At 43.9% G+C, this 16,703-nt stretch overlaps 1 protein-coding gene across 1 annotated transcript in view; it reads left to right on the top strand.

Moving 5' to 3' along the window:
- Positions 1-16,703, top strand: part of CASTOR1 (cytosolic arginine sensor for mTORC1 subunit 1) — a 106,723-nt gene that overhangs the window by 20,194 nt on the left and 69,826 nt on the right. The window contains exon 3 of the mRNA XM_082243362.1: positions 16,430-16,608. Coding sequence (XP_082099488.1) covers positions 16,430-16,608 — 179 coding nt within the window. The remainder of the gene's footprint in view (positions 1-16,429; positions 16,609-16,703) is intronic.

The raw sequence follows: 16,703 nt of genomic DNA, 5'->3' as shown, positions 1-16,703 counted from the left end.
GAAGGTGCAAAGGTTCATGGCCAGGGCTCAGGACCCCCAGGCCGAGGCATCGGTAGCTCCTTGGAGCCAGTATCGGCTGATTTATGCCTTCCCTCTGATACAGCCGTTGTCTAGGTTTCTCCGCAGGCTGGCGGTGGAAAATGTTCAAGTGATTCTGGTGGCCCCAGACTGGCCTTGTCGGTCTTGGTACACAGACCTGGTAAAGATGATTGTCAAGCCTCCCTGGTGGCTGCCTCTAAGGGAGGACCTGCTGTCCCAGGGGCTGTTCTTCCACCCTGCTTTACGGTCGCTGGCTTTAATGGCATGGCTGTTGAAGGCCAGGTGCTGAGAGACAGAGGTCTCTGAGTCTGTGATCCCTACCCTGTTGAGGGCTAGAAAAGTGACTTCCAAGAAGGTATATCATCGTACGTGGAAGATGTACTTTTCCTGGTGTGAATCGTAAACTTTGCACCCTTGCTTGTTTTCGGTTGCGAGGGTCTTGACTTTCTTGCAGAAAGGAGTTGCGCAACGGTTAGCCTTGGGCACGATAAAGGGCCAGGCATCGGCCTTGGTGATATATTTCCAATGTCCGTTGGCTGCAAATCCTCTGATCCGCACCTTTTGTTCAAGGGGTGTGTCATCTGGCTCCTCCGCGAAAGATCCCCATTGCCTCTGTGGGAGCTGAATTTTTGGTTTTGTCTGTTCTTCAAAAGCCTCCTTTTGGCAATATTGGAGACATTTCTCTGCTTTTTTTTATCTCAGAAGGTTGCCTTTTTGGTGGCTATTACTTCTGCCTGCTGAGTGTCTGAGTTGGCGGCGCTTTCCTGTCTGCCTTATTTGGTCGTCCACAGTGATAAGGTGGTTCTCCGACCTAATCCATCTTTTTTCTTAAGGTAGTGTCTGATTCCATTTAAATTAAGACATTGATTCGCCTTGACTCTGTCCTAAGCCGAAGCATTCCAGGGAAATTGCATTGCATTCTCTGGATGTGGTTTCGGGAGATCAGGGTTTACCTGTTGGCCACGGAGTCCTTTCAGAAATCGGATTCTCTATTTGTCCTTACTGAGGGATCTCGTAAGGGTTTGGCTGTGTCTGCTGCGACTATATCCAAAAGGATTAGGCGGACAGTCGTTCAGGCCTATTCATTGAAGGGTCAGGTTCCTCCTTTCCCTGTGAAAGCGCATTCTACTAGGGCGCTGACTGCCTCTTGGGCTTTTCGGCATCAGGCCTCTGTTACTCAAGCATGTAAGGCGGCGACCTGGATGTCCGTGCATACCTTTACAAAATTCTAAAAGGTAGATTTATTGTCATCTTCGGATGCCTCCTTTGGCCGCAAGGTTTTGCAGACTGCTGTTTAAAGAGACTTTGTTTTTTTTCTCTTTCAGGGGTTATTTTTTTTCTTTTTGGGTAAGCTCCTGTTGTTCCTGGCTGAGCTTGTTACCCAGTTAGCTGCGTTTTTAGCCTTTTGGAAATACGTTAACTGTTTTTGGTTGCGTTCTTCCCACCCCTCATGCCTACACTGCTTTGAGACGTCCCAATGGTCAAGAAGCATAGCTGCTGCGTCTGTCAGTGGACGATGGAGAAACTGGATTTTTGTAAGAACTTACCGTAAAATCCTTTTCTCTAAATCCATTGACAGACGCAGCGTCCAGCCCTCTGTTTGGGGATGGTTTGTGTCTTCTTTTTCACTGCTTGCTACGAAACTGGCTTGTGGCAGAGTGTGTGTGGGGTTATGCCTTTAAGGAAAGCCCCTGTAGACATGTCAGTGAATTTTTTACACTGCCTAGTACTACTCCTGTAGATGGCGCATAACCCAATGGTCAAGAAGCATAGCTGCTGCGTCTGTCAATGGACTCAGAAAATAATTTTACGGTAAGTTCTTACAAAAATCCAGTTTTCCCACACATCAAGCTTTCTTTTGGTGGTATTTGATTATCTCTGCGATTTTTTTTTTTTTTTTTTTTTTCTGCTATGAAACATTCCCAATAATTTTTTTTTAAAAATCTAATTTTTTCATCAATTAAAGCCAATATGTATTCTGCTACATATTTTTGGTTAAAATAAATCTTAAGTCTATATAGATTGCTTTGTGTAAAAGTTTTATAGCGTCTACAAATTATGTGATGCATTTCTAGAATTTTTTTTTTTATTGTTTTTACTAGTAATGTCGGCGATCAGTGTTTGTTGTTGTTTTTTTTTTTTTTTTTTTGTGGGACTGCGACATTGCGGCGGGGAATTTCTGACCCTTTTTGGGGACCAGTGATACCAATACAGTGATCAGTGCTAAAAAAAATTCACTGTTACTGTATAAATGACACTGGCAGGGAAGGGGTTAACACTAGGGTTGATCAAGGGGTTAAGTGTGATCCTATGGAGTGCTTTCTAACTGTAGGGGGACTGAATGTACTAGAGGAAAAGAGATCTGTGTTTCAGCTTAGCTAAAACACATGATCTCTTTTCCTCCCTGGTAAAACGGCAATCTGCCTTGTTTACATAGTATGGTCATTCCGGTGAAGATTGGCGGGTCCCGGCGACCCGCTGATTGGTTACCCCTGTGTCCAGTTACAGTGGGAGCGGCGTTCCGGCGGCGCTTCCGACCCCTCGAAAACCCGTGCACAAAATCACGTACATGTACGTGGTTTTGCGTAGCCGGGCTGCCCTGCCGCAGTATATATGCAGTGGGCGGCCTGGAATAAAGCGATATCTTATCATGCAGCAATCTTTCTTTGCTTTAACTTTGGTCTGTGGGCCACGTGTGGCTTGCTACAAGAATTTTGTCTCTGCTTCTCCACCTGCCCCAGCAGCACCCCTGGGGGGCACCCTAATGTAAAGGGGGACTCTTTTGGGGAACTCTGATGTAGGGGAGGTGGGCTCTGATGGCAGACCCTGATGTAAAGGGGACTCTGATGAGAATGTGCAGACTGAATTTCTTTTTCTTCAGCCTTTTTATAATGCTTTATTTGGAATGTCTTTGCTTACTATTCCTAATCATATCATGGTGGTAACGAAAAAAGTATTAATTTGTTTCAATTGTATTAATTTATATTTGTAAAATATATGATGTGGCCCTCGTACTGGAAAGTTTGGAGACCCCTGCTCTAACCTGATTTAAAGGTGATAGTTTGGTTTGTACTGGTTACTGCACTTTGCCCTAAAGTGCAACTCCGGGCTACAAATAAAATCTAAGAAAAACCCACACAGAATTACCATATCCTGGGAGCGGTATAGAAATGGTACCAGTACCCATATGAGGGGAAGTGCCTCTAAAAATTCATATTACAACAAAAACACCTCTGAGGTTATATCGCTTGCTCTCCTTCCACTCCCACCCCCTCCTTAATCCTAAGACTCACCTCCACTCCCCCTCTACAAAACCCAGCTCCCCACTCAGATCTATATGGCTAGATCCTATAAGGTCCCATTGTGTGATACTCCGCAGCTTGAGCAGGAACCATCATACAAATGGAATATATAGTGCTTAATGGAAAAACACTGGTAGGGGTAAATCAATCTGAGCTACTTGTGCTGCTCAAAACCTATTTTTCTGAATGTTGCTTCTGCTACGTCTACCTGGTCCAGCTCGCTATGCAATGACTGCTACACCACTACTGTTTAAAGTGGTTGATTGCCCTTTGGCTAGACAGTGGGGCATGCAAGAGAAAACTAGGCAGCAGCCACCACATTTCCCAGATAGCTCAGCCTCAACTCTTATCACTGGTTAAAACTCAGATGATCTCTTAAAGCATGGAACTACATATAATGTTGTAAATGGGCATGTATACCTAGTCCAGCCTCTTGTTGAGTCCAATCAACCCTCTATAAACTTGCTGAACCCATACCAGTTGAGCTTGTAACAGATGATCCATCTAGTCTCATTGATTAGCTCCTATCATGTCTGGGCCAGCCTGCCATGCAATACTGCTAACACCACCAGGGTATACAGCTGCTGATTGACCTTTAGCTAGACTGTGGAGTCTATAAAAGCTCACATACTAAGAATATCGGAAAGAGGAAGACTGACGTACCTAGTCTGTGTACCCCATGCTAATTATCCTGGATGCAGTCCACATATAAATTAAACCAAGTCTAGACACCCGAGATAGCAATGTGTCCTCAATAAATGGGTATGTGTGGTAGTTGAACTAGTACTGGCCAACACTAAGCCATGCATGTAGCAAAACCAAGGTCAATGCATAGGTAGAGTTCAGATTTTCTAAGCAACAACATGGGCTGTCGGCTGGTAACCTGGCTATGCCCACACTTTATGGGCTAATGGACTATATACCACAGCTGAGTTAAGTAGGCTAGAGCAGGTATGTATGCTGTGTTTGTCTCATAAATCCAGTTGATCCAGAGTGAATTTTATCTTTTCTATTGCATAAAGCTGCTAGTACGGCAACCATAGCAAACTTGCTGTAATCCACAGGTTTCCTCATTGTTTGGTTTCTGGGTCCACAATGGGACATGCGCACCGGGCATGCACTCCAGTATGTCAACAGGACTCCTAGCCTTGAATGGGAGGGACGTGTCCCCTTCCACTTGTTTGTTTCGCCCATCCCACTGACTGGGGCTTCCTCAGGGTGTAGCTTTTTTCATTATACACTATATTCAGTTTGTATACTGGTTCCTGCTCAAGCTGCTGAAAATCACACAGTGGGACCTTTAGAGGATCTGGCCATATTGATCTGAGGGGGAAGCTGGGTTTTGTAGAGGGGGGAGTGGGATGGGTCTTTGGACTAGGGAGTGGGGTGGGAGCCTTGGTGCGCGGTGGTGCTTTGAGAGGTGAGGGTGGGAGGAGAGTATCCCCCAGGGTTTTTTTTTTTTTTCTTGTGTACTGCCTTTCTTTATTACACATGTCCAATGATAAACATTTATGGTATCTTTAGTGGGTGCTATATACTTTTGTGGTGGTTTTGTCGTAACAAATTTAATCTGTCACCAATGTACTGCTTTTCAGAAAATGTTGCAGCTTTACTAAACTTGCATAAATGTTTAGATTTACCTGTAACTCCCTTAGATTTAGGGTTACAGGCAGAGCTATTGTATGAGTTAATAAGTGTGACCATGACATTAGAGTAGGACTTCAGACTGTGTCAGGCACTTGAACTGAAAAATGCTAGCGTTAAAGTCCTGATATTGAAAATGAATGTATCATCACCTTAGTGGAATTTTTCACAAATGTCATTAGAAGGCAGTAAAGTTTCTTCGCTCTACTTCCAACTTAAGCTGGCAATACACTGTTCAAAACATGTCCGGGTCAGCAGGGATCGGACAAATTTCAATTAGTGTGTTGCAGTCCCCTCTCCACGGCAGTCACTAAAAACATTAAACGGACGTATTGCAAAATGTTTCTCAATCAGCATCTGCAGCCACTGACCAGTGTATTCTGACAGCAGCGGGAGCTACTGTCAGAACACAGCATCTTGTTGGGGGATTCCTCCATCTACCTTGTTTGTGCAGATAAAGGAATCTTTTTCTTTTTATTTCATCCAAAAAACCAACAGCATTTCACCAGCTTTAGATTACTTTGCAGCCAAGCCAGGTGATGAGCTCATGTTATTTCAGAGAGAGGAAGTCAGGAACCTTTTATACTGATAACTAAATGGTGAATACCAGATTAGCAACAGTTAGGGGGGTTTTGAGTAAAGGATCAAATGCAATTTCCATATATCCCCTTTGTGCATCAAGATCCAAGGGCTATGGTGTCAATTTACTTGCCAGCGTTATGTCATTTACTGCGATGTTTTATTTTGTATACTTGTATTTAATAAATGCTTTTCTGTATATGGTTTGTGGAACTCGTGGTATGTATAAGTTGTGGTAAACTTTCCTCCCTTTGCTGTAAAGATAATATGCGCCCTGAAGTTAGGTTATACACCCTGTTGACCTTTACTTCTTATTAAACTCTTTTCTTTAGCCATTAACTTGGTTTTGAAATGAAGTGCCTGTTCTAAAAGTGACATTATCCTTTAAATGGGAAGGGGATAGTATACAAGGTGTAAGCTGCTGTTAATCCACACACACTAGTGTCATTAATTCTAGTTAGTATTCATTAAGGGGTAACACAAACCGCTGCTAAAACAATGTCGCCAGTTTGACAACAAGAAAATTAGCAGCCGCTCGTTAAGGCTACATACACATGGGTGCATTTTCCCACTCTGCGAAAAAACTCTGTGTATTTCTGGTATCTGGGATGTCGTAGAGCTGTGTATGGTAGCCCATAGACATGCATTGGTGAAGGCAGCTATTTGTGTAAGAAGTGCGCACACAGACGCAATGTATGGAACACACCTAATGTGTGTTTGGTGCAATACTTCTGTGTGTTATTGTATGCAGCTAGTGGTACATCGCTGTGTATAGCTACCATCACCCGTTCATGTCTATGGGCCACTATATATAGCAATAGGACATCTTGTACCCCAGAAATAAGCAGTGTCTTTACACTGTGTGGGCAAATGCAGACTATGTGCATGTAACCTAAAAATTGCATATTTTTATTTGTCCTTTTTTGAGTCCACAACACTGCTCCTAAGGGATACAATTTGAAGAGCCTAAAGCTATAAACATAGAAAAGATTGTTCAGGAGAAGTGAGGATGATGACTGAAGTAAGTCCCCTTTCACTTGGAGCAGACTGTGCCTGCAATCCACTTGCTCAGCAGGAGATCTCTCCGCTGATCCCTGCTGAGCATCTGGGTGACCAGCTCGTGTCCGCTCATGCAGAGGGGACACAGACCGCTCTCCTCTATGGGCAGCCAGATGTAATCTGACCACCTGTCCTTTTTACACCCGACTGGCATGCGATCAGCCAGACGGATGGTGGACATCCCCATTCGTCTGTTTTTGGCGATGTTTGGCGGGTGTAAACAGATACACCCACCGCTCAGGAGAGAAGAATGGAAATTCTGATTGTGCCCGCCTGAAAAAATGACAGGTGGACCCAATCAGAACATGTATTTATTTATTTTTTCTTTACACTGTCAGGGTCCTTTCACACAGTCTTTCCTCTCGGCCGATCCCTGCTGAGCAGGCAGATGACTGGTCCGTCTCCGCTCTCTGTGCTGACATAAACCTATAAGAGCCTAGCTATCTATGGTAGATCGAATGAAAACCGCCGGTCTGTTTTCATCCTATCCTACCCTATCCAATCATCCAGACGGATGGAAAATAGGGTTTCCATCCATCTGGATTTCACAGACAGGATCAGATCGGAGAGCAGCGGGTGTCAGCAAACATGTCACCGCTGACATCCGCTGCCCCATAGGGGTGCATAAGAGCATCGATCAGGTCCGCCTGAAAAACTGACAGGTGGACCTGATCAGAGAGCCTGTGTGAAAGGGCCCTAACTTTTCTTTTTATCACTTTTATTGTATTGTGATCACAAGGAATAGCATGGGCAGTGACAGGTCCTCTTTCCTCTGCAGTCCAAAGCATCAGATCAAATGAAGATCACTTAAATGATGCTTGTACATGCCAGTAATGGCTTGTTTACATGAGACCGAATCTTCATAGCTTCTTGTTTCTGAGGTCACACAGTGGGAGGAAAGACATCTGTTCCTCTAACTCTCTCAGGAACCGAATGGCATCGGTCGCATCCTTGCCGGACTCCCTGATCACTCAGGAGAACCATTAAAGGCAGGGGGTGGACCCCCTTCCGCTGCCTGTAAAACTGGAAATCACTGAAGCAGACACCACTTCTCCACTTGCTTCTATGTCCCTTGCTGAGCAGCTGGCATGATGCTTTCAGAAAATACAGGAGGTCGGCCACTTGGGACATTTCTCTGAATGAATGCAAAGCGTTCTCTGATTGGATGAGGTAGAGAGGCAGGGCTGTGATGTTACTCTCCACATCGTACAATCAGAGAAAGCTTTGCATTTAGTCAGACAATACAAAGCAGTTCTTTAAATTGTGCCTGTACTGAGCGGTTGACCCCCTGCATTCACATTGCAGCAGGCCAGCTGCTCCGCACAGGACCCGGAAGCAAGCAGAGATCCATGGAGGTAGTGGTGTCATCTTAAGTGATTTCCAGCTTCCAGGGACAGTGGCCATGTATGGTATATACTATACATAGTTTAAGCTGGGGAACAAGTAGCGGGTACAAAACTCCCTGGGATAAGCAGGTACCAAACAGATACCAAATCCAGTCAGGTGGTGACAAACAGTGTGGTGTTTATTTGTGCTATATAAAAGTCTATGTACAGGCACTGTACAGTGTCTCAGAAAACAGGAACAATAAATAACAAAACAAAAACCTAGCTGAGTCTCGGCCCTCTCTCACAGGCTGAGCAAGCATACAGCTTGTCAGCTTCCACATATAGAACTTGTTAGTTTTTACCAAGCTTTTGCTCTCCCAGACAGGAGTTGTCTGATTTCCCAGGATGAGAGCGCTGACTGTCTGTCTCAGGTGAGTTTAAATTGGCCTGGGGGAGAGGCCCTAGATCCGAACTGGATCATGGATCAGAGATCCTTAAACGTGTATGAGAGGTGTCTCGGAGATGTATAAACCACCAACAGGACTTTTCTTGGTTCTCTCTGGGATGCTCTGCTACAATAATTTAAATTTATTCCAAGCTAGACCAATGGAACTATGAAAAAATATACCAGACCTGGAATGTTTCTTTAACCACTTTAAAACCGTCCATTGCGGATATACTGCGGCAGGCAGCCACTCTTGGGCAACGCGACATAGGTATACGTCGCTCGCTCTCAGGAGGCTAGGGGGCTAGCGCGCGCCGCCAGGGGCGAGCTTCCACCCCCGTTCGTCAGTGGGGAACCTGATGCGCGTGTCAGGCAGCTCCGATTGCCGTCTGACACCCACGTTGTTCACTGCTGAGAGAGAACAGTAGTCGGCTGTTGTAAATACAGCTGGCCGTTCTTCTCCCTGCAATGATCATAGAGCCCATGTGATCCTTCTATATAGGATCACATGTCTCTATGGTCATTTCAGAAGCCCCCCCACCCACAGTTAGAATCACTCCCCTAGGCTCACATTTAACCCCTTGACCACCCATAATGTTTACCCCCATCCCTGACAGTGTCATTATTACAGTAACGGTGCATATTTTTTTTAGCACTGATTACTGTTGTAATGTCACTGGTCCCCCCCAAAAGTGTCAAAAATATCAGTCAGGGGTCAGATCTGTCCACCACAATGTTGCATGTCCCGCAAAAAATCGCAGATTGCCTCCATTACTAGTAAAAAAAAAGAAAAAAAAACAATAATGACATAAATCTTTCCCGTAGTTAGTAGACGCGATAACTTTTGCGCAAACCAATCAAAATACGCTTATTGTGATTTATTTATTGTTACCAAAAATATGTAGCAGAAAACAAATTGACCTAAAAGGTTAAATTTTGATTTTTGAATTTTTTTTTTTTTTTTGTTGAAAATGTCCTATAGCAGAATGTGAAAAATATTGTAATTTTTTTTTTTTTTTTCAAAATTGTTGCTCTTTTTTTGTTTATAGTGCAAAATATAAAAATCGCACAGGTGATCAAATACCACTAAAAGAAAACACTATTTGTGGGAAAAAAATTTGGATACAGCGTTGCATGACCGCGCAATTGTCCGTTAAAATAACACAGTGCGGAATCGCAAAATAGGGCCTGGTCATTAAGGGGGCAAATCCTTCCGGTCTTAAAGTGGTTAAGGAACATTTTTCATATGGGTGAAAAGAATATTTTGCAGCTTTTTTTCTAATGTAAGCCCTTTCACCAATTCATAGAAAGCGGAAGGGTGAAATCAATTTCTGTAATCTGAGTTATTTATATATAGCCCATTGATTCATTATTGAAAGGAGTCCAGAGAAATGCCCAGATCCCATCAGTTTACGTTTTCTCACCCATTTTCATGCTCGTTTTGCCTTATGCCTACACTTTATAAACAGGTAGAAAAATAGCGGTGAAAATTCCTCTGTAATCATGCAATACAGTGTAGTCAATGTATCCAGCATCTGTCTGAATGTGTTTATTGGAATATGTAGAGGTCTGGTAATTCTTCATAGTGCTACCTTCCAAGAAACACAGGGACATGCTCTGTTTACATTTTTACATGATTTATTTCCACTGTTCATAAAGCATTGACGTAATCTTATGGAGGACATAGGACTATTTTGTATGAGCCCTTGAAGAAGCTTACAATCTTAACCACCATTCATTACCAGACTTGTTTTCAGCTTTCTGTGCTGTGATTGACTAACCATTACTCAGTCACACTGAGTAACATTGGAACAAAATGTGTTTTACATATTTATTTATTTTTTTCTCAGACAGAGCTTTCTTTTGGTTGTATTTTATTACTCACTGGGTTTTTAGTTTTTTCTTAATAAAGAATAAAATGCTGAAACCTTTCTGTTATCAAATAAAAATGCCAGGACAGTATGCAAACACCCAAAATGATCCTTTTTTAAAAGTTGACACCCCAAGGTGATCTAAATTTTGCCACATTGTAAATGAAGAAACAATATGGTATTGAAGAGTTTAAAACGGGAAGCTTGGTACTGGTGCACTATTTTTTAGCATATATATATATATATATATATATATATATATATATATATATGTCATTTATTACAGGTACTTGTAAAGAGCTGACAATTTACACAGCGCTTTACATATATTATACACCCGCATCAGTCCTTGCCCTTTAAGGAGCTTGCAACCTAAGGTCCCTAACTCCCTATCATACATACCCATACTAGGGCCAATATAGACAGGATCTAATTAACATACCGACCTGTCTTTGTAGCAGTGGCGTCGGGAGGGGGTGCTGACCGGGTCCATAGCCCCGAGTGGGCCCCCAAAAACCCCCGGGTCTCCTATTGCTGAGGTAAATTTATTAGCCCCGAGTCCCAAGGCCTGGGGTTGGCCGGGAACTCGGGGCTACATACCTCAACAGTGTAACATTTATACAGCACATCCAGTGATTGGTGGGCAATCCAGGGAAGCCGCAATGAGAGTGACTGGAGCTGTCAAGTTGAAGCATTGATGTTGGGGGTGTGCGGGGCCAGTATGCGGGGCTCCGCCCATTTGTTATGTGCATGGACAGACATCAGCTGGCCGGGCAGGAAGGTGGCAGGGGGTGGGACCAATTGTAACTGCTGTATGTGCATTCACAGCAGTGTGTAATACACCTGAATTATACACCGATGTGGGTGCACATACAGTAGTTACAACTGGTCCCACCCCCTGCCACCTTCCTCCCCGGCCAGCTGCTGTTTGTCTATGCATGGAATAAAGTGGTGGAGCCCCGCCTACCCCCGACATCAGTGCTTCAACTTGACAGCTCCAGTCACTCTCATTGCGGCTGCCCCGGATTACCCTCCAATCACTGCTTGTGCTGTATAAATGTTACACTGCCGCATGTCCTGCTGTAGGCTGCACTCATTTATGTTCCATCTGATGCCACCTTTCTTCGCTCGGTTCCTGTTTTGCTGCTTATCTAGATTTTAAGAGTGTGCTTTATTTAACTAATTTGTGTCTTTGCAGTTTAACTAAATCCTGAACCTTGCAGTCTGTACGAAACGCATTCCTGCACCTTACACTCTGTACCAAATGCATTCCTGAACCTTACAGTCTGTATGAAATGCATTCCTGAACCGTGCATCCTGTAGGAAACACACTCCTGAACCTTGCACACTGTGCAACGCACTCCTGAACCTTGTACACACAAATGCACAAATCCTTCCACACTTAACGTAACACACTCTTCCACAGTTTGTGCAAAACCATTTGTAATGGAAGCGTTTTTATTCTTTTTTTTTTTTTTTTTTTTTTTTTTTTTTAATGATTGTACTGGAGTTTGTGTCCTTGAGACTCCAGCTTGTGGGACAGCAATCAAAGATAAGTACAAGGAATCATGGTTTTATTTATTTTTTTTTTAGACATTTGGCCACACCCATTTTGCCACACTGCGTGCCATAGTTCACTTCCTCTTTTAAGTGTCCCTCATTCTGAAGTTCAAAAGTTGGGAGGTATGGTGCTATAGTATGCAATTTGCACACCAGTGCTGAATAGAGAGCGGTAGCTGCCAGAGTTAACTTTCCAAGTTACCCAGCAGGTGATATTGGTTGCTAGGACCACCTAGCAACCAATCACCTGCTGGGTAAATTGGAAAGTTAACTCTGGCAACTCCCGCTGTCTATTCAGCGCTGGTGTTTCTCTCTCCAGTTCTGCCTCTGTCCTGCTCCCTGCTCCGCTCTCCTGTGTCTCCCCCTCTGCATGCATGAATTAGGTAGGAAGGGGCAGAGCTGTGGGGGGGGGGGGGGTCTGTGTAATGCAAAAGGGGTCCAGAGGTGTGTGTGGGGGGGGGGGGGGGGGTTGTATAACAAAAAAGAGTCCAGAGGTGTGTGTGGGGGGCTGTGTAATGCAAAAGGGGCCCAGAGGTGTGTGTGGGGGGCTGTGTAATGCAAAAGGGGCCCAGAGGTGTGTGTGAGGGGCTGTGTAATTAAAAAGGGTCCAGAGGTGTGTGTGTGTGGGGGGCTGTGTAATGAAAAAGGGTCCAGAGGTGTGTGTGTGGGGGGCTGTGTAATGCAAAAGGGGTCCAGAGGTGTGGGGGGGCTGTGTAATGTAAAGAGGTTCAGAGGGGTGGGGGGCTGTGTAAGTAGGTGCCAAGAGGTGTAGGGGGGGGGGGCGCTGTGTAATGTAAAGGGGTCCAGAGGTGTAGAGGGGCCCTGTGTAATGTAAACGGGCCCAGAGGTGTGGGGGGGCCCTGTGTAATGTAAAGGGGTCCAGAGTTGTGGGGGGGCTGTGTAATATAAAGGGGCCCAGAGGTGTGCCCCCCCCCCCCTTATCAAAATGCTCTAATTGCTGTTACACTCGCCTTTAATCCAGCGCCGGGCAAAGCTCCCTGGCACTGATCTTCACTCCCCCTTCTGATGTCGGAAGGGGGCGTCGTGGGATAAAATTTACCTTCGGACTGAAGCCCCTGGTCTTTTTCCTACCTAGCAACCCCCCAGCTTTGGAGTGTGGGAGGAAAGCAGTGTACCCAGAGGAAACTCCGCACAGGGAGATCATGCAAACTCCAGGCAGGTAGTTCCTTGGTTGGGATTTGAACCGACAACCCTAGTCCTGCCAGGTGGAAATGCTAACCACTTAGCCATTTAGACGAAGAAGGAGGCAATTAAGAGGTTACTATACAGGTCACATACAATGGGAACATGGGGATGAGGGGGTTAATGTGCAGGATAAGGGTGGTTAACAGCACTTCAGAAATACACGTTCACCACTTTGCTTTTGTGTACAGCAGTAATGAAGTGGTTAAAGAGAAACTTATATGTAAAAGCTTTGCTCAAAAAAGGCAAGTCAAGGGCAAAGGACTAGTCACCAGTACTGCCTGTGGATTTCCTGCTGCTGATTTTTTTTTTTTCTCCATTATGGACTTTCCATGCCTTGTTCTTTACCATGTCTCTGTGTGGAGGAAGCCATTTTGGTAAAGGCAGAACTCTGGAGAAACTTCTGTGCGTTAGAGACAAGGCCGAAACGCAATATTGGATGCCTGTGATCTTTGGGCTCTCCGATTGCACGGTGTTAAAAACAGGCCTGATTCTGTGATGGACATCACTGCATAGGCTCATGAATACTTCCAAAAATCACTGTCTGTACACATTTTGCTGTGCCATCCAAAAATGCAAGGTAAAGCTCTATCCTGCAAAGCAGCTTTATCTGAACATGATCCAGAAATGCCACTGTCTTCTCTGGGCCAAAGCTGCATACGGAATGGGCAGCTTATACATCTGAAATATCCAGGTTTTAGAGCAGCATATGCTTCCATTCAGATGACGTCTTTTTCAGGGTAGACCTTGGATATTTCTGCAGGACAAAGCCTCAAACTGCATCTATGACGACAGCAAGTCTTCATATTAGAAGAGTCTGGGTGCTTAAATGGCCTGCCTGCAGTCCAGACCTTTCACAAACCTAAAATATTTGTCGTATCTTAAAACAAAAAATACGACAAAGAAGATCCAGGACTGTTGAGTAGCTAAAACTCTATATCAGGCAAGAATGGGACAACATTCCTCTCCCAAAACTCCAGTAACTGGTCTCCGCAGTTTCCAGACATTTACAGAGTGTTAAAAGGGGAGAGAATGCTACACCGTGGTAAACATTGTCCTGTCCCAACTTTTTTGGAGACGTTGCTGCCATCAATTTCAAAATTACCTTTTTTTTCCTTCTTTTTTTTTTTCTATGAAGAAAGCAGGGGTTTGAGACGTGCAGCTCATTGCATTCTTTTTTTATGTAGATTTTACACAACATCCCAACTTTTTTTGGAATTGGGGTTGTATGTTTTTATTTTTTTTTTTTTTATTTTTTTTTTAAGCAAAAAGAAATGACTTTAATGCGAAAGCATTTATTTAGCATGTGAAGAATTTAAAAAGTTGTTCTGGACAGCAAGTGGGTAAAGGTGGAATTGGGTCATGTGGCCTTCACCAGGTTGGCATAGTGGGCCCCAGTGCCAGTAGTCCTAAATCACTTTGTATGTGACCATGAATCTGCGCTGTGGAAAACAATGTGCGGCTGCTTTCACATATAGGCAGTATAGTGAACCCAAATCCACATAGAAGAAAACAGAAATGTGTAGCGCCAATTAGAACTGTGCAAAATCAAGAGTTCATAATCTGTAATACCTACAAAAAGTCCCAAATGACACTGTTCACAGTGACTCGGAGAAGGGAAGAGTTGCATCAACCATCTACCGCCATCCAGTGTTTTAATTCTTCCAAAGTGCTCAAAAAACCAACCACCAACTCCTTGTGAAATCAACACTCACCGGAATTAGAAGCTGCCATTATAACAGCAAAAAATGCCTGTCAGATCCCTCTGTGCAGTGATCCTTAATCTGCATACAATGGCACCTTCAGTCCAACTAGGACAAATAAAGCTCACTATGACCCAGAAATAATTCCTAATAGTACAGTTTTTATTAAAACGTTGTTTAAACCAACGTGCATACATCAATAAAAGCACTCCCATTGTAAGCCACTGTTGACCCCGGATCGTGCAGTGGTGTGATCTCATCACCAGAAACACCCCAACTTATCGATGTATGCATGTTGGTGTTTTTCACCTACATTTTACCCACTTGCCTACTGGGAGCTTAAACCTCCTTCCTGCCCAGGCCAATTCTCCGTTTTCAGCGCTGTCGCAATTTGAATGACAATTGCGCGGTCATGCAACACTGCACCCAAATTACATTTTTATCATTTTTTTTCCAAAAAATAGAGCTTTCTTTTGGTGGCATTTAATAACTACTGGGTTTTTTTTTTTTTTTTTTTGCTAAACAAAGACTGAAAATTAAAAAAAAAAAAAAGTTTTTATAGTTTTGTTATAAAATTTTTCAAACAGGTCATTTTTCTCCTTCATTGATGTGAGCTGATAAGATGGCACTGAAGGGCACTGGTAGGTGGCACTGATGGGCAATGATAGGCACTGGTAGGTGGCACTGATAGGTGGCACTGGTGGGCACAGTTGCACCTCCTCTTTGGGACCGATTTCCCTCTGACAGCAGCAGACGATCAGCTTTTTTTTTTTTTTTTTTCTCCTCAGGCTGATCACCGGCTGCTGTTTACATCACGTGATCAGCTGTCATTGGCTGACAGCTGATCACATGGGTAAGAGGCCATGATCGGCCCCTTACTCTGATCTGTGATCCGCCGAGTCTCATGGACTCGCTTATCACAGAGCGAACCGGAAGCTCATGCACGCCAGAACGTACATGAATGCCCTCCCGGCAATTAAGGTCTGTGCTGTAACCACCTTTTGGCTATAGTGTGGGCCGGAAGACGTTAATAAAATAACACATATATGACCTAAAATATATATATTTATTTCAGGTTCTTATATAGCGCTGTCAATTTACGCAGCGCTTTACATATACATTGCTCATTCACATCAGTCCCTGCCCTCAAGGAGCTTACAATCTAAGGTCCCTAACTCCCATTCATACATGCATAGTAGGGCCAATTTTTATACACGATCCAATTAACCTACCAGCATGTCTTTGGAGTGTGGGATGAAACCGGAGTACCCGGAGGAAACCCAGGCAGGCACAGGGAGAACATGCAAACTCCAGGCAGGTAGCGTCGTGGTTGGGATTCGAACCAGCGACCCTCTTGCTGCTAGGTGAAAGCGCTAACCACTACACCACTGTGCCACCCATATATGAAACCTGTTTTACCTAGAACTGTTTCAGACTTTCATCAGTGCTGTTAATCAAGTCTCTGGAGCAGAACCTAGTGATTCAGTAAGTAATAAGATTTTTGTGAGGTGCGCTAAAAGGATTAAAGTCCCCTACTAATACTTCAAAGCACATGCAGTAATTGAGTTTGTGTATATATAAGTATTTGGAATATAAATAGTTGAACTTGGTTAGCAATCTTTTACAGTCCTTATACTGTACAATGTGGTCACATCAGTTCCTGTGCTCATTTTTACTTTTGCTGTGTCCCTGGCAGAGCTTGCAAAGTCGGATTTCCTACATGTGGCGGAGAACACCTGGAGAGTCCTAAATGTGCTGTCCAATGGAATACAGACTGGAGGGGTTACAAAGATTGCAAAGTCTGTCATTGCTCCTCTGGCTGAGCATAATGTGTCTGTGCTAATGCTCTCCACCTATCAAACAGACTACATTCTGGTAAGATGCCTAATACTATAAAATGGGTCGCAGACAAAGGTATATTTAAAAGTAAAAAACAATAGAAATCTGGTTTACGGAGTACAGATGAATTA

Source organism: Pelophylax lessonae (assembly GCF_965119305.1).
Source record: "Pelophylax lessonae genome assembly, chromosome: 1".
NCBI classification, from domain to species: domain Eukaryota; kingdom Metazoa; phylum Chordata; class Amphibia; order Anura; family Ranidae; genus Pelophylax; species Pelophylax lessonae.
Note: the sequence above shows the minus strand (reverse complement) of the source record. Positions and strands in the feature narration are given on the sequence as shown.